At 41.8% G+C, this 23,312-nt stretch overlaps 2 protein-coding genes and 1 long non-coding RNA gene across 11 annotated transcripts in view; all 3 read left to right on the forward strand.

The window, feature by feature from the left end:
* ncoa2 (nuclear receptor coactivator 2) overlaps positions 1-4,171 on the forward strand; it is a 62,908-nt gene extending 58,737 nt beyond the window's left edge. For all 9 annotated transcript variants that reach the window (XM_012917922.5, XM_012917921.4, XM_012917925.4 and 6 more), the window contains one exon: positions 654-4,171. In XM_012917922.5, coding sequence (XP_012773376.2) covers positions 654-665 — 12 coding nt within the window. In that variant the 3' untranslated portion in view covers positions 666-4,171. The remainder of the gene's footprint in view (positions 1-653) is intronic.
* Positions 4,172-5,960: 1,789 nt separating this feature from the next.
* On the forward strand, positions 5,961-10,558 carry prdm14 (PR domain containing 14). The gene is made up of 8 exons (XM_012917929.2): positions 5,961-6,637; positions 6,907-6,960; positions 7,071-7,231; positions 7,320-7,590; positions 7,673-7,875; positions 8,205-8,306; positions 9,168-9,387; positions 9,783-10,558. The coding sequence occupies exons 1-8, from the start codon at positions 6,004-6,006 to the stop codon at positions 9,941-9,943; spliced, it is 1,806 nt and encodes a 601-aa protein (XP_012773383.1). The 5' UTR covers positions 5,961-6,003; the 3' UTR covers positions 9,944-10,558.
* Positions 10,559-18,347: 7,789 nt separating this feature from the next.
* LOC143420506 (uncharacterized) lies at positions 18,348-20,970 on the forward strand. Its single transcript, XR_013100336.1, has 3 exons — positions 18,348-18,545; positions 18,846-18,937; positions 20,487-20,970. It is a non-coding gene; the product is annotated as an uncharacterized LOC143420506 (long non-coding RNA).
* The last annotated feature ends 2,342 nt before the right edge of the window (positions 20,971-23,312 follow it).

A 23,312-nucleotide genomic window follows, 5' to 3' on the forward strand; every position in this document is an offset into this window, starting at 1 on the left:
TGTGGACTCACGAGCTGGTTGGCTTAACATGGAGAGCTTGACTCCTTAAGGCCTCAGATCTGTCAAATCGCCACAGCCTTTACACACATTCAGGAGAGTGACCCTACGTCATTAGGAGAGGTGAAGTCATACTTGCATGTAGATAAGCTACTTCTCCCACTCACTAAATGTGAAAATGTTTTCACTTTGGCAGCACTTAGTTGCTGGTGTTTATCATTGTTTTAATGTTGTCCAAGTTAATCCTTCTTCCTTTGTCTCACTGGTATTGTTAGCTTGGTATATGGAAAGCACTGTTGTTGTCCGCGATGCTTTTAAGCCAATAAAGGGCCATGAATATTTAACCAAGGGGCTGCCATTCGATGTCTGCACTTGAGACTGTTGTAACACACCAGTATACGTGTCACTTGATTTATCTCCCTTGCAGGATTATAGAAAAATATTGGCACTTAGATTATTTCAATTATTTACTGTTTGCCCATTAGTGCAGGCATCTGTGATTTACCGACTTGTTTTTGAGCCGACGATGCACTCCGCTCTGCAAACAAGTTTAGGTTCTGCAAGTTCAAGTTAACCAGTCAGATGTGCTGCTGTTGAATTGCGGATTCAGTAACTGCCTTTCTAGTTGGGACTTACAGTGTGCCGTTTCTCTGCAGAAATACTGTTGACCCCCATGGAGCTACTCACCTGGACCTCAGTGATCAACCTGGCTCAAGAAGCGCGTCGGCCCTTTAATTATTTAAAAAAGAAAAAGAGAGAGAGAAAGAAAGAAAACACGTAATCAACCGACTGCCCCTTGAACCAGCCAGGCCGTGCCCTGACCCCCGACCCCTCGCCCCTCCCCAGCTCAAGTTTGCCGTCTGTCCAGCTGGATCCCACTCAGACACTGGCTGGGGAAGGATCGCGGATATCTGTCCCAACAAGCCTAATCCTCCTGGAGGGAGAGCCTCGTGACGAGCCAGTCAATCTGCCTGTCCACCTGCATTCACCGTAGTGTGACTTACTGTAGGCCTCCTGGTGGGGTACACTGACTTAAGGGGGCGGCAGTGGGTGGATTTTGTTCAGATGAATGTATTCCTCTCAGTGGACAGCGGCCATTTACAATCTCATCTCGAAAGATCACATACACTGATTTCTTCTCTTCTCTACCCCCGGAGCCCCCTTTATTCTCCACCCCCTCCCCCAACCTCTGGATCGTTGGAGAAATTTCCACATAGTTCCGAATGGCAGCAAATACTCCCAAGTTATGTTCACACTTATGGATGGAGCTCAGACACTTAGCCGATTTTGCCTTTTTGCTGTTCTTTATTTTATTGTTTTTGTTATTATAATTATTATTATTGTTGTTGTTGTTGTTGTTGTTTTTTTAGATTTTTCCTATTTGTTTGTTTCTGTTTGTATTTTTGTTGTTGTGAAAATTTAAGATGTAGAGTGAAAAATATGGTGTTTAGAAAAGAGAGTGAGAGAGAAACTGAACGTGGGGGGGAAGAAAACACTGCAGAAGACTGGTTTGAATGGTGAATTCTAAGATTAGATTAATTAAAGAGGTTTATATAGTGTATAAAATTAAGTTTTATTTTCTGTATAGATTCATTTTAATTATTGTAGATTATTCTTTATCTTAGTAGCAAGAAGAATAATATTTCTAAAATTGTGAAAGAGGCACTTCTTTTTATAATTTTAACAGCAATGGTTGTATTCTTTCTGAGAAGATTCTTCTATTAACCTGAATGGTGGATTTTGCTTTGGTCATGTAGTTTCAGAAGATGTCAAAATCAAATATAGTTTGAAATTAATTACAGAGTTTGTACATAACAATAAGTAAAATCGTTTTCTTTCCTATTTATTTTATTCCCTGGGGCTTAACGTCTCTCAGCCTGGTCCCCAACTGCCTCCTGAAGCAGAGCAGTGTTTTGGGGGGAGGGGTTGTGTGTGTGTGTGTGTGTGTGTGTGTTTTTTGAGGAAGTGGAGGGAGAACCTTCACCTTCTTAAAGTTCTGGTACAGTGCAGACAGGGGTGCGGGCGGGAGGTAGGGAGGGTTGTAAATGGGTGTGCTGTGTATACAGTGTACAGATTATCGCTTGCTTCTCTGCCTTTAGCATAGAACACAACAAAAATAAATAAAAGAAGGAAAAAAATCAATTCAACACAGCCATACACTAAAAAAAAAAAAAAAAAAAAAAAAAGATAAAGTGTGCTTTCTATGTTGTCTGGAGTGGAAAAATGCTTCATACAAGCTGCTAGGTGCAAACTGTTCTGTGTGTTGTAAACAAGCAATAACAATTACTTGAGAATCTTTTGGTTTGGTTTTTTTTGGTTTGGTTTTTTTTTGTAATTTTTGTACAGTTTCCTGGGAAAAAAGGACACGTTTTTCCTCTGCGTTTGGATGCAGTATTAAACACAGTTTTTTATTGCAGTTTGTACCAAGAAAGTCTACATCCACAGACACACACACATACACAGCACACACACACAGCGTTCCTATTAGATTATGCAGCATAGGCTGAGATCTGGAGAGGGAGTTAGTTTGTGGTCCCCATATTGACACATGCCCTCTCTGCCTCCAGCCGTTCTTCTATAGCAGAGGTCAGAGTTAAGACTGCACGCTTCACAAGAGCTGCTCTGACAGACACTTAGCCATATTTTATGACCTCAGGCAGTTAGTTCACCTATAAAGTGTTCAGTAATGACCTGCTTGTTCTTGTGCCCCACCAGACGGGGGGGTTGGTTTGGCCTTCACAAGATCTAAAGCGAGTCATCTTCTCTAACCTCAGAAGATTTTCCTCAAAAAAAAAAAATAAACTTTTTATATTGACTATTTTAACCCAGGACAGACTTTGAGCAAGCCAAATAATCTTCACATTTCAATTGGATTTCTGAATTCTACTCATTTTCTTTTTATTTATTTATTTTTTCTAAGTAACCATTTGATGGTTACCATGGTTTGGCCCACAGGAAAAACAAGAAATTTATGATGATGTCACTCAACAGGGTCTGATGTAAATGTTACATCATAAAACAGGAAGAGAATCACTCTGAATGTATTGTCCATAAAGGCCTAAGGATGTGACTGGTGGTGCATTGAGGTGTGGACAACATGTGCGGTTACACCGTGCTCTTCTCGGTGTTTCTGACGTTATCCATCGTTGCTTCTTTTTCCTTGTTTTTTCCACTTTTAATTTCTGTATGAAATTTGAAGCTGTAGCAATTCAACTGTGGAACAAAGGAAGCCTGCATTAACGCTTTGGTTGTTCTGCAGGTGCTTTTTTTGTTGTTCTAGTTGTTGTCGTAGACCTACAGGAGATCCCACCTTTTTGATAGATGCTGTTTTGATTGTACAAGGGAAAAAAAAAAAAAAGATGCGGCCGTGCAGAATCAGCCTTTTGAGCCATTTTTAAAAAAGGAATCACAGCCCTTTGCAAAATTTCCAAAGATTGTTAAGATTTTAAAAAGACTTAAAGCCATGTTGGTAGCAGTGCATTTTTTTTTTCCTTTTTAGCACTTATAATGAGGACAGGAGCAAATAAATGATTTTTGCCCCTCACAGATATCCAGGCTTTGGACCCATGAATCAAAAATATTTTTTTCCTCTGTAACTTATGGTTTTGAAGAACTTTAAATGCCCTTTTGTATTGTCTGCCAATTTCTTAGAGCTAAGATGCAACCTTGAAATGCTAAAAACCCTAGCATAATGCCTTAGATTTTGTCCGTTCTTGTACATTACACCGCTGTCTGTATAAATTTGTATAATGACTTGTGTACAATATTGAATGGGTGCATCATTGTTCAACTCTTCTCAGCTGCTGGGAACTTGGTCACGGTTCTCCTTTGCTCTCTGTTCCGTGTTGGGTCATCTCCTCGCCCTCCGCTCACTGTTTGTATGGACAAAGGTGATGATACATAGGGATACCGAAGCAATATGTAATATACTCTATGGACTTTCTGAAGAAAGCTTACTGTTGTGTTTTACCCCCCTCCTCCCGAGATATTTTTTCTGCATTGTTCACGAGTCACACTGTATACCCGCATCGATCATTGTACCCCTAGTGTGTGAGCGTTTTATGCAAAGTTAGATATACAAGAGAAGTTAAAACCACAGTTATGCAAGTTGTGAACTAATATGGCTTCGCTGATGCTATTTGCCTTGTAAATAAAGAATTCTGTTATTGCATTATTTAATCGAGCGACTCTTATTTCATTTCCCAGCGCACGAAGATTAGTGTTCAGGTTTTGTTTTTCTAACTGAAACATAAAGTTATTAGCTGGCTACTTAGTGACATCTTTATTTAGTTTTTCATAAACATAACAAAGTTGAACAAATATATTTCAGTATATGATAAGCTATTGTAAATGTTATATAATTGGTAGACTTTTTTTTATTAATATAAAAGATCGCAAGTCATCGAATCGCCAAAAGTTTCGAATGAAATATTTCATTCGCCAGTAAAAACTGAGCTTTTTAAATGGTTTTATGAAGCTGTAGGCCTCTTATGTTTGTTTTATTTTTCCAAAAAAACACAAGAAGCTCCGCTGATCTAGAGCACAAGAAAATTGCCTGTTTAAAATTAGCAATAAAAACCTTTTATAAAAAAGCAAACAACTTTACATTTGCACTTTACTGAAGTATTGATGGGGATTGGGTTAAGTTTTTTTTCTGTATACAATAAAGGTCGGAGCAGTGATCTAATAAATGCCTGGTCATTTCCCCGCTATTTTTTTTTAAATCTCTTCTTTATTTCTAGCGTCTAAGTGTGAAGCACGATAATCCACTCCACGCCTCGTGAGCAAATTGAAATCTTAGGCTCGTTCTCATAATCGGCCTCACTGTGGCAAAGAGAGCCGACTCCGAAGTGCAAAGAACACGGGGGTGGGTTGGCCCTGAGAAAATCTATTCCTATGGGGTGGGTGGCATTGAAATGCATGAGGTTGAGCTGACTCCTGGCCAATAGGAGTAAGGAGATAGCTGTATACAGCATAGGTGCCCTCAGATGACCACAGAGCAGCACATCCTCTCTTAAGTTTCGGCTGCTCCCGGCAGAATCTGAACGTTTGTCTGCAGTGTTTGATTTTACAGCACGGGAGGTTGATCAAACTCTGGCCTGTGGGCATGACGGACACATCGCCCGCGTGAAGCTCCTCTAATTGTTTTCAGAAGGTAAGCTTCTTTATTAAAGTTCACAAAATGTTTGTAGCGGTCCGCTTTAATTTCAGTCATCATTTCACATGATTCATATTTGTTTGTACCTTTAAAAAAGTAATTTTAAAGCCCCCCCAGCGGGCATTACGCACTCCTATCGCGACCCTATTTCCCTTCATACAGCGGGCTGATTGTAAAAGTCATTAAAAGCTTCATTAATGTTGACCTCTGCTCTGGCCAGCGGTTCTTTAATTAGTGTCATGACCCTGATTTGTCTCTCTATTTACTGGCTGACTGGTAAACTGTTCCTAAAAAGCACACCATCATGCAGTGGGGTCATCTGAAAAGCCTCTGATGAACATTTGATGTGTGGCTTGTGTGTGACCCTTCAGCTGGAAATAATGCAAAATCGGCTGTCCGAGTTCACTGCGGATTGCTTTCCCCCTTTATGTGCGCAGTATTTTCATCTGTCGCCGACAGTTTCATTGCTTTTCATTTTAAAAGAAAAACACTGCGAACCTGTTGTAGATTTCAATTTCTTAGCCATAATCATCTGCAGTTTGTATCAGTTCCACATTTAACCAGAGGGTTGCCAAGCTTCTTAACACCTTTGGAAAAATCTTAAAATATTTGGAAGAAATGCTCATAACTGGAGAGCGAAGTAAAGTCTTACGTTCATTAAAATAATCAGTTCTGGTGGGTTCGGCCTCTTTTGATGTCCTGTTTCCTTTTTTAGATTTCTTACATTAAACTTTTATGACTACACCCCCTCCCCTCTACCCACGCTCCCACTTGCTTCTATCTCTCTTCCCCACAGAAGGCTACATCATCTTCTCCATTTGACCCTTTGCCTCACCTCCTGTGCTGTCATGTCGGTGTCCCTGTCCAGCATCCCTGTAATGCTGAAGGAGAAGAGCTATCCAGCCGGCATGCTGAAGGGCAGTCCTGCCCGCGGCTTCTACCCAGCTCCTCTCCCCGGCCCTCATCACTATGTGGACTTCTTCCCGCGTACGCACAACCTTCTCCACCCGCTCAAGTCCCTCGGTCGTCTGGTGTCGGACGCTCAGGCTTCCCTGCCGCTCAGCCTGCACGGCGGGGCCACTCCCTTTCTCGGCCAGGCCGGCCACAACGCCTCGGTCCTCCACGAACACATGTTGAGCGCCTCCAGCATCCCGTATCTGAGCCAGATGTTGCCCGGACACCCACTCTACTCCAAACCGGAGGAGCTGGCTGCTGTGGTGACCGAACACGCCGCCGGTCCGCTGTCTTCAGACTTCAGCAGCCCGTCCAGTGAACGGTCTTCTTCTGCTCCTACATCCGCCAACACACCGCCCAAGGAGAGCTTCCTTCGGCTCCGGAGCACGGACCATTCCACAGAGAAAAAGGGCGCATCGTACAACTTCAGTGAGGACGACTTGTTCACGGTGCTCTACGGATACTCCGGCAGCCAGGAGCGTAGCGTGGGTCACGCCATATCAGGAGTGGCCCTGCCGGAAAACTCAAGTGAGAATTCAGATTACGGACTATGGATTAAAATGACTGGCGTTTCATTTTGTTTGGTGTGCGATAATAAAAACTGCCCTTGATTTCACGCTATCCCCCAAACATAAATGTTTCCCTGTCACTACTATTATAGCCGAATATAACACATCGATCAGAATCTTTGTAATGCAGTTAAAGATGAAACACTACTCAAATACTCCCGCTCAAATAGTAACGATAAACCTTTTTTATCTCCCTATTTTGTTCACATTTGTTTGTTTTCTCTTTAGTTTCTGACTCACACATTTTCCCACTGGACAAAGAAACTCTTGAACTTCCAGAGGGTAAGAAGCCACCATTTTTATCTATTTATTTATTTGAATCACCTTTACGTGTGTCCTTGATTGCATGATAGAGTAATGAAATCTGAGACCGCTTTGGCTCTGTGCTGCAGGGTTAACCATTCTCCAGGCATCCTGGGGAAACGCTTCGAGCTGTGGTGTTTTTGCGGATAAACGCAGTATTCCTAAAGGCGCCCGTTTTGGACCTTTCCAAGGAAAACTAGTCAACACAAGCGAAATTAAAATATACGACGATAACACCTTGATGTGGGAGGTAGGGTGGTGAATTGTCTCCTCACAATACTGGTCTTTATCTAGATTTTTTTTGTCGATACTTCTAATACTTCTAACACACCCTGCAGGTGTTTGAGAACGGCCGCCTCAGTCACTTTGTGGACGGAAGAGGGGGATCTGGTAACTGGATGTCTCTGGTGAAGTGCGCTCGCTTTCCCGAGGAGCAGAACCTGGTTGCCGTGCAGGTCCAGGGCCAGATATTTTACGAGGCCTGCAAGGAGATCACGCCAGGCCAGGAGCTTTTGGTGTGGTACGGAGACTGCTACATCCAGTTCCTCGGGATCCCCCTCACACTGAAAGACCCTAGAGAGGACAGCAACGCGGTGCCTCCCTCTGAAGGTCAGGATTTAATCTTCTTCAGTTTTTTAATCATCATACATATATTTAGTGTTTTTGTAAAAAAAAAAAAGTTTTTCCCCAGATTCAAGCGAAGGCTTCAAGTGTGACAGATGTGGGAAGGTTTTTGCGTACAAATACTACAGAGACAAACACCTGAAATACACCCGCTGCGTGGATCAGGGGGACAGGAAGTTTCCGTGTCACCTCTGCAACAGATCTTTCGAGAAGAGGGACAGATTACGGATCCACATCCTCCACGTCCACGAGAAACACAGACCTCACAAGGTACAACATCCCTGCATCCGTCTTGCTTTTGTGAGGGATTTCCACACAAACCTCCCTTTACATGGTTGTGGTCTGTGAAAAGTTTTAGATGGTGCTGAAAGAACAGCTCCTACACTGCGTCACAGGGACCTTCAGATTTTTATTGGACGTAAAAAAATAAAAAAAATAATAACATTTATATGAGACTTGCATTTTGTTTTGTTTCTGAAAAGCGAAAACAACTCCGAAATGTATTTAAACCCATTCACAAAATGAGGTTAGGTTCTTTTTAGCTTTATTTTGAGCTTAATGCATTCGAGTGACACTTTGTGTATGTGAATTTGCTGCAGTGCTCGGTTTGTGGGAAAAGCTTCTCCCAGTCCTCCAGTCTCAACAAACACATGCGCGTGCACTCGGGTGAACGTCCGTACAAGTGTGTCTACTGCAATAAGGTAAGAAGCTTTTTTTGTATTCTTTCTAAAGATGCGTTTGGCTTGACAAAGACGAGACCGTTTGACAATTGGCTCGATGCTGAAGAAAAATAGGAATAAATCCTGGAATTCGACTTAATTGCTGGTGCCAGAATAGTTTGAATACGCCATGGGTGTGCTGCCAAAAATAAATATATACAAAAAAAATAAAATGAAAATCTTAGAAACATAAATTGTTTTACCAGCAATAACGACACTGTCCTCTGAGAGGTTTTTCCCAACCTGCTTCTATTAGACCTGCAGGCTTTCTACTCGTTCCTCTTTAAACCATTTCGGGTTTCCTCCTGTTACGGTGCATTTGGCACGCGCCTCTCCTTATTGTTCCTCGCGGAGGGCACGCTCTGCATAGACACTTACATGCTAATTATCGCCAGATGTACACCCACCCCTTTGTCTGCCAAGATTATACTTTTATTTTATGGCCCTGGAATGAGCAGAAGTTTTTTTTGTTCTCGATATCCTTCCCTTTTTATGCGGACTGTGGACGTTTTGTTCAAGCTGTTCCCCTTTCTCCTTTATTTCGACTATTTTAGCAATGTGGCACGAGCCCAAAGGTTTTTGCCGCCTTTGAGCACTAGGCTGCCCCTAAAAATGCCACAAAAACAGGGGGAAAAAATCCTTTAACAAAAGTGTTCACGAAATGTTAAGGAGCATTAAAAAAAATCAAAAATCAAAACTTTTTCTGAAAAATATTTTTTTAATGGCTCCTGTGAAAAAGGTAACTGTTAGCTTATAAAAAAAATAAACAACGTTTATCTTGCCTTTAACTTGACAACTGAAATTGCGCTTATTTACCCAGTGTTTTAAACTCCACTCTCCCAGGCCTTCACTGCCTCCAGCATTCTGCGCACACACATCCGACAGCACTCCGGTGAGAGGCCCTTCAAGTGCAAGCACTGCGGGAAGGCCTTCGCCTCCCACGCCGCCCACGACAGCCACGTCCGTCGGACGCACGCCAGAGACAAGCCGTATCCATGCGAGCTGTGCGGAGTGTCTTTCCAAGAAGAGCAGGAGCTTAAATACCACATGAAAAGCCACAAAAGTAAGCGCTCGATTTAAAATACCCGCATGGGAAGTGTTTTAGGCTAACAGCATGGCATCAGGTGTTTATTTTATGGGTTCAGACGTTTTTATGGGTGCTGTCTAAAGCTTCATTACAGTAGAGCAATTGAAGCAATCGAATATTAAGAGGAATAGAAGTTCAGTACTATTATTATTATTATTATTATTATTATTATTATTATTATTATTATTAATAATAATAATAATATTCCATAATAAAATTAACCTAAGACAGTTGAAATATTAATTAGCTTTGCTACAGACTGCTGTCATTGGCAATGCCCTTAAAAAAAAAAACTACTGCAAACTGCCAAACTAAAATGTTGCATACTTTTTTTTAAACTACATATTTTCTGGTATTTTTCTTCCCCGCAGAAAGGCAAATCTTGGACAGCACCATTCTCCCGTCTTCTCCGGAGAGAGGATTGCAGGAGGAGTCCCTGTTTCCGCTGAAGGACCATCAGAAGAATAGCGGACAAAACTTTCCTTACAGCGGCTTAACAGTTTTAAATCCAGAATATCGGCCCTGGAACTAGACTCCACTTTCTTCTGTAAACATGACTGATCCTGTGATATATTCTAGATGATTTGAGACAGCACAAACACAGCGAAGAATCTTTACGCAGTGTTTGTGGTGAGACTGTGAAACATGAAGGTAAATTTGTTGTACAGGCCTATTTAAATAGGTAGATAATAACTGGATAATTTGAGCTGCTGGGCAACTGTGTCCGCGTCTGTTTATATATGAACATGTTGTGTATTGTCATATGGCTTAAAGCTTCTCTACTATTGTTGTGCGGGACAGTTTTGATGCATTGTAATGCCTATTATTGTTATTATTATTATTATTATTTCCTTGCGTCATCTACCGCTTCAAAAGCAAACCTATTTTATCGCTGTAGATTTGAGTCGATTTGTGTATAAATGTACCCCCCCCCCCCTCCTAATTTATAATGTATGATAATGTTTTTTACTGTAATGTTAAGCTGCCAGAAAGCAACTACAAGAGTCGTCGTTTGTTCACTTTGAGCGTCCACTTTTTCATGGTTAACCTAAAAAACAAAAATCAGCGCATGCAACAAGAGTGTTTTTGCTCTTGTTTATTTCCGAATGTAGAAAATGTATTTCTAAAACGAATAAAATAAATTAACATTGCCCACACTGTGCACTCTGGCTTGTTAATAGTCTTAAAGGGTTTTTTTTGTTTTTGTTTTTTATGTTTTCATGATGAATAAAACCTTTAAACAGTTGTTATTTACCATTACAACCAAGAAGCAAGAGTTTTATTTTATGTAAATTAACATAACTGCATCTCAACATGCCTAATGCAATCTCCATTCCCAATTCCAGACATGCATCCATCCAGTCAGGCACATGTCACTCCATATGCATTTACAGTCTGCCGAGCTTTTTTTTTTTAAGCCACGTGATGAATTGGATGCGTCATGCTCACAGTAAAAATGAACAAGCCCCACAGGACCAAATGAATGACAATGAAATGAAGCAGTAAGGGTCATTTCTCCACACACAAAGGTAGTCGCCATGACTGACATCTGCCCTCATGCTGGCACAAACTGTCCCACATGTGTTCCCCTGAGATCGGATAGATAGAGAAAAGTGTGTGTGTGTGTCTGTGTCTGTGTCTTAGGGTTAATTTAAGGAAAGCCCCAATTGGTAGTGTGGTGGTGGCAACAGCATGAGGTCTGACAGATGACACAGTGTCCAGTCTTTGTCTCTGTGCTCTGTTATGTCACCTTTAACCTCTTGGCTGCCATCCTTCAAACTGTTTGGAGGAGTAATATCAATCACACTGCAAAGGTAGGTTCAAGTAGAACGTAGAAGAGGAAAACTATGAAGCAAGACACTGAAGAAAGTGAGCGAAAACACATCACGAAGCACAACATTTTACAAGTGCCAGTAAAACAAATTAGACATTCAAAGTTGCCATCAGCTCAGAGCAATTAAAGACTGAAAATTAGACTTCCTCCTGGGTTGTCTGCAGAGATAAGAGCAGTAAAGAGATTAGCAATCACTCCAGCCTCTCTGTTTATTTTCTATAATGGATGGACAGCAGTCGTCAGGGTCAGGGGTCACCTCCTTACTCAGTGTTTAACAGCCTCCCTCTCTCTTCAAATAGCCAAAATATGGATGCTTGAGCAAGTCTAGATCAACCTTCAATGGACTAGCCCCTCCCACGTATACAACCCCTCAAGCCACCATGAATGGGCCCACTGTGAAAAGACAAGATACTCCCCTTTGTGGTCTTCCAGGAGCAAAAGGGGTGGAGGAGAAGGACGGGACAAGAAACAAAGACAAAAAGAAAGACAGAAGGAGAAAAGCGAGAATGAGCTGCCAGAGCTGAAATACTGAGATTGTTAGCATGCTGTGCTAAAAGACTGGTTTTACTAGCGCCTCTGTGATTGGCTGATTTAGAACTCAGCGCTAAAGCGTGGAAGAATTTTTATTTAGGTTGTTTATGTGGATTGATTTCACACTTAACCTCCTGGCAAGCTAACAGGGCCCTCTAAAGGGCAATTCATCGGCTTCATCTCTGTATTAATGTGATATTAATGATTGGAGGAGTGGAGTTTTTATGGCAGTTAATTCCCTCTGAGGTTGAAGCAATAGAGCATAACATTCCACAAAGCAGTTTCAATACTTTGATACTCTGTAACACTCAAATGCGACCCGTAAGAGTGCAACATTCAGTGGTATGATTCAAATATTGAGCTAATCATGCATTTACACTCATGATTAGCTCTTCTCTTCTCTTCTCTCATACAGAGCTGAGTAGTCAAATGCTCTGATGTATTAGCTTCTATCGATTGCCTAATAGCTGTCAGTGTGTATGTGTGTTTGTGTGTGCTGTAGTCTGATGTCGAGGCTAGCCGTTGCTCCAGACAGGCCTCAGATCTTCAGCTGAGTGGACTCTTAAAATACAACCACAGCAGCTCTGCGTCCATCTGTGCCTGAGCCTGCGTCAAACCACACAGCAACTCACTGATGAAAAAGATACATGAGAACTTTAAAACATGTTTCTTCTTGTTCTTTACAAATGGTCAAAGTTTCGTTTTGATTGCTACTGCCCCCTTCATCCAGCGTTTACCTGATTGTCTTTTGCATTTCGGTCAAAATATGCAATTTATGCACAAAATATACACAAAAGAAAAAGCTGACAAGGGTGACTTCCTGTACCACCTCTTGCCTGAACTCTCTTAGCCAATATACAGTTCAGTTTTATTTCTATAGAGCTAAATCACATGTCACAGGTTCAAGGGGCTTTATATTGTAAGGTAAAGACACTGCAATAATACAGAGAAAACCCCAACATTCTGACGACCCCCTCATGAGCAAGCACTTGGTGAGAGTGGGAAGGAAAAACTCCCTTTTAACAGAAAGAAACATCTACACCAGTCAGGGAGGGGCAGCCATCTGCCAGATTATTAATCGAGATAAATAATTGAATGTAACCTCTGACGACTAGTATTTCACGAGTGCGATGTGATCCATTGTTCATCATGGTTCTCACTTTAGACAGAGTTCTCCTCTTTGTCACCGTAGCGGCTCTGTGGTGTAGCGTTTTGACCATTTGATTAACTAACAAAAGATCCCTGGTTCAGTCCTGGGAGAAAGCTCAAACCCAGAGGGATTCGTGTCAGGGAGGGTGTCTGGTGTAAAAACTCAGCCAAACCAAGCATGTACAGCTTCCTGCTGTGGAGACCCCTGTGAATAAGGGAGCAGCTGAAAGTAGGTTCTTTATCACCATGTCCAGAGAGTCCGAAGAAGAATCAGAGGAAAGATTCTGGTCCTCTCTCAGTGATTTGTTTATTTCTCAATCATCTGTTGTTTCACTTGTACTTCGAATGACTGTAATGCATCTTTCATTTAATTTAATTTTAATTAATTTTATTAGTTTCATGTTGTTCAATTGCATGTAGGCACTGACTCTGCAGTTGTTTTTGATTTTTGCATGTGTTAATTCAGTCTTTTAAATCTACTTTGTTGCATTTTTAATCCCAGCTTTCTGACATTTAGTTCATCCTTTCAGAGAAGGTATTCTCTGTGTGACCCTTTCTTTCAAAGAAATATTAGACTTAAGTCATTTTAGTTTGAAAAGACCTACTGAGCTATGCCACCCCCTCCTGTTCCCTCTGCTGAGAGATGAAGCTGATCAGCTTGTGTCCTGCCATTCATGCCTCGGGTTGAAGATGTTTTCTTCGGCCAGTGATTTCCACTGGGACAGTGGACAGTAGAGGAGTAAGACATACAGAGAGGATCAGCATCCTGCATGCTGCTGGCTGGATGAAAGCAGATCAAACACTGTCTGCAAAGCCCCTCCATATTGCTCCTGAGAGTGTGTATCCTCTAGGTGGGATTGGTGTGTAGGGTGGGCAGATGGCCTTATCCTTCCCTGTGGGGGCTGGTGTGAGGTTCCACTGTGGTCCCATGGGGCAACATATTTGCTGACACACACTCTTACAAACACACACCTCACATAACCCCCAGCAACTCACAAAGCAACCTATGAGAATCTACTGTATACATTATATCTGAGTCTTCTGGTACCTATCTATCAATCCATCTATTTATATCCACCCATCCTGTTTGAACTATTTAACCCCTGATGGATTGCAGGGCTTCTCTTTCGAGTCAATTCATATGCAACTAAGCCGAAAGCAGTGATTCTTCTTGTAGGCTGACATGTGGCATTGTCATTCGGGATGTTAGAAAGTGTTATAGAGTTCTCCTCCCCATGCGTTGCGCTTTACAAAAGTTTTTCTCTGTGTGCTATCTGAGTGTCTTTAGCCGCAAGGCTTTTGTCCGTGCCCAACTGTTATTCCTGCGGGTGATGAAGTTGGTGGTAGGTTAGTGAGGAGAGGACTTAGTGTTACTGTACTGCCCTTGCTCCCTCCCTCTTTCTTTTGCTTCTGTTTCTACAGTACATCATCCCACCTTTTCTTGTGACGCCTCTGATGTGCATGCATTGAAATACTTCTTCAGAACCTTTTTAAGGTTATTTGATCCAATGAGAACTGGTGTAAATACTGTATATGTTTTTTTGTTTTTGTTTGTTTTTTCCGCTGACACACGCTGACCATGTAATTCCTTTGGAAGAGCTTCCTCATGTTGTTAGACCCCCAGTTGTGCATGAGTCTTTTCTGGGGTGAGTATTTTCTTCATTCTGGTGCATACATGCATTAAGGCACTTCAGGCATCCTTAATGTTTTGTTTTTTTGTGTGTTCCTGAGGGAAGGATTTACAACATATGGACACTGTACTCCTGAAACATGCGCATCCATGCACAGACAAGGTGACCTCTCTGCCTCTAAAGATGTTTGCCGTTAGTCCAGCTAATCCTGACTAAGCTGTCCACTTAGATAAACACTTGGAGGGTGTCGCTCCCGTATGGTATACAAAGAGTAAGTGCCAGAGTTCAGTTCACGTTCTCACTTTTACTGTCACATCTTGGGGAATGGATCCTTCCTTGGGGGAGGAAAGAGAGATAAAGATTTAGAGACAGTCTTACACATAGCTTATTGTACCAGTGTCACTTTTCTACAAATACTGAAGAGCACAGAAGATGTGAACATGGAGGAAGTGGGAGATTTCATTCCTCTTGGGGTGGATTAGCTAATAAGCACCCTTGTCTTTTCCTCATCTTCCTTGTTTCCTTCATCAGTTTTTCCCTGAGAATGCACAGTCACCAGCCACACAGGACAGCCAGTGATTGATTTTCCCACTGACTATCACGAGAGCATAGGAGTGAGCTGTGCAATCTACTATAACCAGTGAGTGTACACTGGACGGCCACAAAATTAAAACCACTGACAGGTGAATTGAATAAGATTGATCATCTCATTACAGTAATGTGCACTGTAACGTCATCCACACACAGCCCACTATAGTAATGGCACTCACTGATGGCAGCGGCCTCCCTTTGGAGGACAGTGCGCCGCACCAAACTGCAATAATTGCTCAGAACAGCTTGGGGAACACAGCAAAAGGGTGTAAAAATGAGTTTTTCCTTCCCACTGTCGCCAGGTGCATATTTGTGATAGGGTCATCTGAAGCTAGTACAGTCTCTGTAAATATCATGCTCTTCCCTTGCCTTTAAAAATGTTGTAATTCTAACTATGCTTCTATTGTTTGTGAAACAATTTACTGTGACCCCAGTCAGCTCCCGCTGGTCTGTGAGGTCAAAGGATAGAAGAAACTAAAAGGCCCCAGGGTGTGGATGTTTAGCAGCTACCTCAAGACTGACATGACTGTTTAAGCACCTGATGGTTCGCACTGGTGCCAAACATCGGCAAATCCGAGGCCAAACGGTCGTAAACCTGCTCATCCAGGAGACCAGAGGTAATGATTCAACAGAGCGCGAGCTGACAGTGATGGAGATGAAAGGACGAGGCGGTTGCTGAGTGCACTACCACAGCTAAAAGTGCATGTGCTTCTGCTTTGCGGGTCACGCCGTGCATGCGTGTTCCTAAGTGTATTGTCTATCAAATGTTTGTGACTGTGCCCTGCCACAGGAAAATAAAGTGTCTTGGCCCTGGAGCCGCAGTCGTCCATCCCCACCCCCAATACTGAGTCATGATGGCTTTTTGACAGTAGAGCTTGGAAGGCAAATGCCCCCGTCCTGCTGAAACATTCATGTAGCCTTATGATCCTCTCCTCCAACTAATGTACCCTAACAGGCCTTTATGGCCTCACTCTAGCCTAGCGTCACCTTAGTGCTGCTTCCCGGCATCTAAGTCCTTAACACCCTGCTGGTCTTTTAAGCCCTTTCAGCAGTTTTACTGGAGAGGCCTTGCCTTAGGAAGTTTTCCTTAGCAGACAAAGGAAGGCTGCGTAGTCATTACTGCAAGAGACGCTCTAAATAAAGCTGCATATATGCACATGTGTGTCCTCCATGTCTTTGGGGATGGCTAAGGCAGGCTCTGTCATTTGCTTCCAGGTTCATGTTGTTTCCCTTCTTGTTTCTTTCATCCTTCACATGTGGTCATTGACAGTTTTTGCAACCTGACTCCTAAGCACTGCATTGATCTGTTAAGATTGTCACTTTAAAAAAAAAGCCCCATTAGGGTTTAAGGTTTGACAGTTGATATCAGCATCCGTTAGTGCTGCGTAGTGACCCGGAGAGCAGACAGGAAGGCGTTGAAGAGCAGGAAGGGACCACTGTGTGTAGTTACATAGTTTGCTTTAAAAAAAAAAACAAAAAAAAAAACAAGAAAAAAGTCAGAAGATAAAACTTAAGAAAAAGTCAAAGTGCTGTAAAGCTTTCTGCACTGAGCAAAATGACCTCAGTGTGTCATTGGACCGTGTCCTCTGTGTGTGTCCACCCTGTGTGGGTCCACAGGGAGATCTGGCCTGAGCAGTGTGTTTTACTATTCTCTCGGCCTCCCCACTGTGTTTACCTCTCCGTGGTAAAAATGCCATATGCTAAATGGGCTAGTGTTACGGCTCTGGTTTCCAGGCGGCCCATCGGCCCCACACACACTCCAACATCAGTCAGAATGGATATCTAAGCTATATCTAAGCCTATAAAGTAGAACATCATTGATCTGTTTATGCTTTTTTTTAACAATCTCCAACACATGAGATTCATCTCGGTCACAGACAATCTTCTGATGCTCATTGATTCATTTGGTAACACCAGACCAATTAATTAGCGGTAGCAATCATTGCCGTCCTTTGTTTTCAGTCCTCATTGAAGCATGATCTATTACCTCACAGTGTTTACAATTCAGGAAGTCAACTGAATAATTGTTGCTTGGTTTGTTTTATTTTTAATTAAGCATTCAGCAACACATATAGGCTCACGCCACACAACTTTACACCCCAGACTACATTATTGACAATGTTCTTATTGACTGAGATAATAGTCATAGAAAATGCCTCAGGATACGGTAAGGACCAGTCCATATCTCTCTTAATGTGCATTCATCAGAAGAAAACTGCACACGTCTGCAAGAATTTTCTTCACTTCTGGAGTGAAGTGAAGAAATGGTGCATAGTGTCTACATACCAGATATAAAACTGTGTCCAAACATCTTTATTGTATCTGTTTTACTAAACAGTTTACTAAATTTAAATTATCCTAATTACAAGTTGTAAATCACTTCAACTGAGGGCTGAAAAGCACAACACAATACAAGCAGGCAAAAAGTGAGCTTTTACTTACGAGCTGCTACACAAAAATCTATGCTAAGCTGACATTAAATTAAAATTTTAAATAATGCCCAAAATTAAATCATTTCAATTCAGGCTCAAGGAAGATGGGCTACAAAAAGAGGCAGGATGCACATATGAACTGATAAATAAAGGGCAAAGAGGAAGTTTTTCCAGATGTCCAGAAATTCCAGAAATATTCAGTGTCACGAACAGAAAAGAAATGGACATAAATGTGTTATTTAAATTAAACAGATGACCAGTTTGAAGAAGACCATTTGAAATTTAAAAAGGCTGAATTTGAGTTTTAGCCTTTGTTACATTCCCTTAAAAGGTCCAGGGATGAGGGAAAGGGAAAAAAGGTGTCCGGGTTGAAAAAAAGGAGACATGGGGGCAAAATGGATAAATTAAAAGGTTTTATTAATGTTCCTATTACTAACTAAACTGAAAGAGACAGACAAGCCGCTTTCAACTTTTAAAGAAGGAAAACAAACCCAGGCATTGGCCAATAAACTGAAAAGTAAGTAAAAAAAAAAAAGGGTTAGTTACTAAAACACTCATTTCCACAGAGCAGGAGCAATCAACCACCATGCACACAGCTCACTAGCTGCAAAACCACCAAAGCTCTCTGGCATTAGGGCTCACCTTTCTCTGGCCCTAAGCACTCTTAATTGCGGATGGGAGTCAGCTGTACAAAAAAAGGTGGCACCTAAGGCAGGGGAGATGGCATAATCCTGAAAACACACATCACAGACTGGAAACAATGCCAGTGTGATACTAGGTGTCATCAGATAATTGAGTTATCACACACACTATGGGAATTGTGGCTTTACTAATCTGTGGTACTGACAAGAAAATAAGTATACAATAATTATCATGCATTGAGCAGTGCTAGGAAGAGAAAAGACAAGAGGAGGGAAGTAATGAAGTACAAGTATATTTTTTACTGTACTTAAATAGCGTTTTCAGGTATCTGTACTTTGGTATTTCTGACAACTTTTTACTCCCTACATTTAAACACAAATATCTGTACTTTGTACTCCTTACATTTACCAGGCTTATTACTTTAGGTTCTACTGTATAATTTATGGCTTTATAGGAGTTAAAGTGGACCAGAGCAAGTTGTGGTACTTTAGCATTAAGCTAGCGCTACAGACGAGGGGCTAGCATAAAGGGAGCAACGTTATTTCAAATGTAAAACAAACTGTTTGCGAGCAGTCTGTCGCACAGTGTGTTGGTAGCTGAAGGTCCACCTGCTGTATTTCACAGGGAGAGATAAGGGCGAGAACAGTTTTAGTCGGAGGTGGAGAAAGATGTAAGAAAGAGGGAAAGGGATGGAAGAAGAGGGGATATATTTAAAGGTAAGATCTGATCAGTGACACTTGATATACTGCAGATTTAAAGAATACATGTAATTTTACCATTTATAATCTATATATGATGTGTTTTCATAAATTATGTATTTTCATATTGTGAAACATCCAACCTTGTGTTATTCAAATGTTGCATGAAAGGACTTTTTGTGCAGGATAAACAGGTTGCCTTGGAGTACTGTGGTGAATTTACAGTAAAGCACTGTGTTGGACTGTTGCACAGTGGCTGTGGTGCTCGTGGTCAGATTTAGGTTGAATTCAGTTGTATAAATCCACAAGAGCAGCAGGTCAGCTGATCAAAGTCTGTACACAAACAAAATCTGTTGGAGCTCACGTTTGAATTTTTTTTTAAAGTTGTAGTGTTTTCCCTGCGCTGAGCAACTGCAACAGATCTTAGGGTTCCCCCATCTGCTGAAGCTCATGACTTTTTCTAGTGTATTTTTTTAACACATATATCTGTACTTCTACTTAAGTCAAAAATGTCTGTAGTTTTTCCACCTCTAGAAAGACTTCATATTTACATATGAGGCTGATAGGAAGTTAAGCCACATCTCAAACTGAAAGGAGAGGAGCAGACAACTGCAACATACATAAACTCATGAAGTGATCTTAAGACGTTTTTAATGTACTCAAATAAAGGACTCAGCATGTTTCTGCAGAAGTTTTCTTTAACATTGATTTATTCTCTACTCTGAGACTACCAGACCCTCACTAAGCTACCTTTCAGACACTGTTAAAATGCCATTTCAGAGGACCAATAAAAAAACTAAAAGTTTCAAGACCTTTTAAATATATCTGCAAATTTTGTTTTATTTAAGAAATAACTATACAGACATTTTGTTCTTTCCAGAAAGTGTGAGGAGAGTTAATTTGTTTGGATTTTTTGGGATACACCGATGACAGGTCTGAGCAAAGATAAGCATGTGGCATTAGTAGCCCTCATTGCATGATTTTATATCCACTCTGGGTCCGTCTCTCAGGCTCCACCTCAGCTCTCGCCCAGCGAGCTCCAGGAGCAGATCAATGTGTCTGAAATGGAGCCGACCCGCAGTCGGCAATAATGGTGCTCGTATCATCTTAAAGGGCTCTTCCCAGAAGACCTTCCTCCTCACACTCTGATACATGCGTCAAACACAGTAGCCAGCAGAGGGGAGACAGAGGTCAGTCCAGTGTTTAGCTTAGCGAGGCCTGGTAACAGTCAGAAGCTTACATTACAAGGTCCTGTTCATTAAGGACCCCAACAAAACCAGCGGTAGTTCTCAGACTTGGTGGCGTATCGCAGGGAGGGTGGAGTGGGTGGCTATCATATGATCTGCATGTTCTCTGCAACAGGAAGCATCTGTTTTCTTGACATGAAAAATAAATCAAGCACCTTTCAGCCTTCTTGTCTCTCTCTCTCGCTGTGTGTGTGTGTGTTTTCTTTTTTTCTCACCGACCGCAAAACATCAATTATGGCACCTCCTACCATAAAAAGATCGATTCACAGGCACCAAAACATTCTGAATATGATTTTTTTTTTTTTTTTTTTTTTTTGCAGACAGGGACAGGGATATGACCAGTGGATAACAACTGGAGATGTCACCTTCACCACTGAAAAGTAGTGACTGCTTATTGGAAGCCAAATTAGCTTCACTGATGAGCCACTCATCTCTAAAGGTCCTGGTGGACCTGAAAGGCCTCCTCAGGGGAGAAGGGTTTAGATGTGACCCTTCCTTCCTCTGCTTTCTACTGTGGGAAGGCCTCCTGAGGACAAGCAAGCAGAGGGACATGGTAATGCATGAGGTGACAATTTTTATGGAATTTTTTTCTTTTTGTGGTGGTCCAAAACATATTGGTACCATATTTATGAGTCCACCTTTTCTCGCAAATAAGGTCACTTGTCTTTTAAAAAAAAGAAAAGAAAACACTGAACTCAAGGCTTGAAAACAGCCTAGAAACCAATGGATGACGTAAAAGTACTAGATCTATCTTTTATATGAAGTCTATGGATCTTCAGATGGATTAACCACATTGTTGTGAATCAAGACAAAAAATAAAGTGTTGATTTAAAAAGATAGAGTAGAGCAGGTTTCATTTCAACCTTGCATTCAGGCTCCCTCCAGGTCAAGGTCTTCTTTAAGTTTATGCCTCATTTAAATGGTTTTATAGTGACTTATAATCAAGAGAAATGAATAATTCTGTACTTTTGAAGAAACTCAGAGGAAGAAAGCTCTGAAGCCTCCTCAACTAAGAGTAGTCCAGGAAATAAATCCACCTGTACTCTGTACTATCTCCCCAGAGCATCCAGATTGGTTACACATGCTAATCATGTGTGTTGATTTGATTTAATCTCAGCTGCCAGTGAAGAGGGTCAGCGGCACAAGAGTTTCCCTTCTGTCCTTGCGGTGTTCAGGCCCAGCGCCTTATTGATCAGAATGAGTAAGTTAATAAGCTTTAGACTCATTCATCAGCAGGGTAGAGACTGGAACTGTGCACGGCAGGCTTAATCAAGTCATCAGTGCCCGTCAAGCATGAACACAGTAATTAAAGGAAGAGGGAACATAGCGATGGGGAGAGAAGCAGAGCAGGGGTCTATAGGGCTTGCCTTGAAGAGAGATAGAGAGCTTAAGTGCTTCATTTATAAAGCACCGATTTATAAAGACAGTGGCTGAGCAATGACAGAGTTACAGTCATCACTGTTTGTTTTGCCAGAAATAGCTTTCACATTAATCCGACCTTAGTTAATCAACAGCTGAAATACAATCAACCAAGCGATCCAAACAGTAACCCGAGGACAGACAATTCATCCCGCCTTGAGCAGACCCTCCTAAGTGTAAAAACACGTGTGCATAAACAAGACAAAGGACAACACACCCCTCCTCTTCCTAAAGATACACACAGCCGAGGAAATCGCCAATAATCACCCATATCATCATCATACTCCTCCTCCTCGACATTTCACCGCTGCAACAGAAGCGCCACGTGAAAGAAAAAGGATGATCTCATTCGGTTTTCTTGCCGGATTGCTGAGGCCCGCCAGATTTACAGCAGCAGCTGTGAGTGATGATTTTTAAAAGCCGTCGCTGCTGTCTGGAGCAGGGGAAGAGAAAGGCTGGAAGAAACTCTAATGGGCTCCATGCACTGATTTAGAATCACAGCCCATCTGAATCTATGGATTCTCGCTGTTGCTACAGATGTGCGTGTCAGGTCATTCGAACAGGCCTCCTGCTGGTTATTTTAAAAGGGAGGTTATGAACTTTGTCACACAAATATCCTTCATTTGTTTTGCTTTGAAAGAAACATGCTTGACTTTGCTAATTTGGACGGCTGAACATTAGCTTCAACGTACAAGGAGACATACTATTTACTGTGCATAAGATATTATTATATTTAAGTTATTTAAATTTCTAATTAAACTTTAAAGGGTTGGTTCTTCCATTCATATCATTTGTGCTTATAGGATCATGCTTATGAGTGTAACATGTGAGCAATGGGCTTCACTCAGGTGCTCCTATCCCCCTGTGCCCCATTATTTTTAAACCTGACCATTACACTGTCCCTTCAACTCCTGTGACAAACACACACATAATGAAGGCAGCTCCCAGACCGAGCATCCATTAACTGTGACTGTTGTTGTCCTGTAACATGTCTCTGCCTTGAGACGAGTCTCTGAGCTGAGAGGCGGTTTTGATGTGTGTGGTGAGGAAGCTGACAGGTATTCAGAGGTGGACGGGGAAGCACAGGTGCACGCACATGCACAAGTGGGATGCACATACCCAGACACATAAACTTGTTTAATTTAATTAGCATCCCTTCTAAGTTTTGGCAGCTTTTTTTTTAGTCTTTATTGCATTAGAACAGAGAAACCATGAGAAGACACACAGTAAATAGCCTGAGGACAGATTTAAGCCCAGGCCTCTGCATCCAGCCTTCCAGCACATGTGTCTCCATGATTTTTAAGATCTTTCAAATGCAACGAAATGACCAAAGCGAAGTGAAGTGACCTATGTGCTTGCTATTTCTGTTCTTTGCATTAATTGGTTTAACATCTCAATCCACACGTCTCAATCCCCTCCCCCCCGGTCTTTCTAATCACACAGTGCAATGGACAGGATGAATACTGATCCCCCTCTGGGACGAAAACCAACAACCACAATCACAATCTGCTTTACAACTGATAATTAGCACGGGGAAAACATCTCCCATTTGGGCTGAGAGTTTGAAAAACACATGCAAAAAAAAAAAGCAACACTGTGTGTCTAAATGATGATGATAATCCTACATGGAGCATACCTGGGGCGTATACAAATGTGCCTGCAAACCAGAGCACAGGCACACTCCCACAGCAACTCAATTACAGCGCGAGTCCTTCATAGATCTGTTA

The sequence above is a fragment of the Maylandia zebra genome, linkage group LG9, assembly GCF_041146795.1.
Source record: "Maylandia zebra isolate NMK-2024a linkage group LG9, Mzebra_GT3a, whole genome shotgun sequence".
Classification (NCBI taxonomy): Eukaryota; Metazoa; Chordata; class Actinopteri; order Cichliformes; family Cichlidae; genus Maylandia; species Maylandia zebra.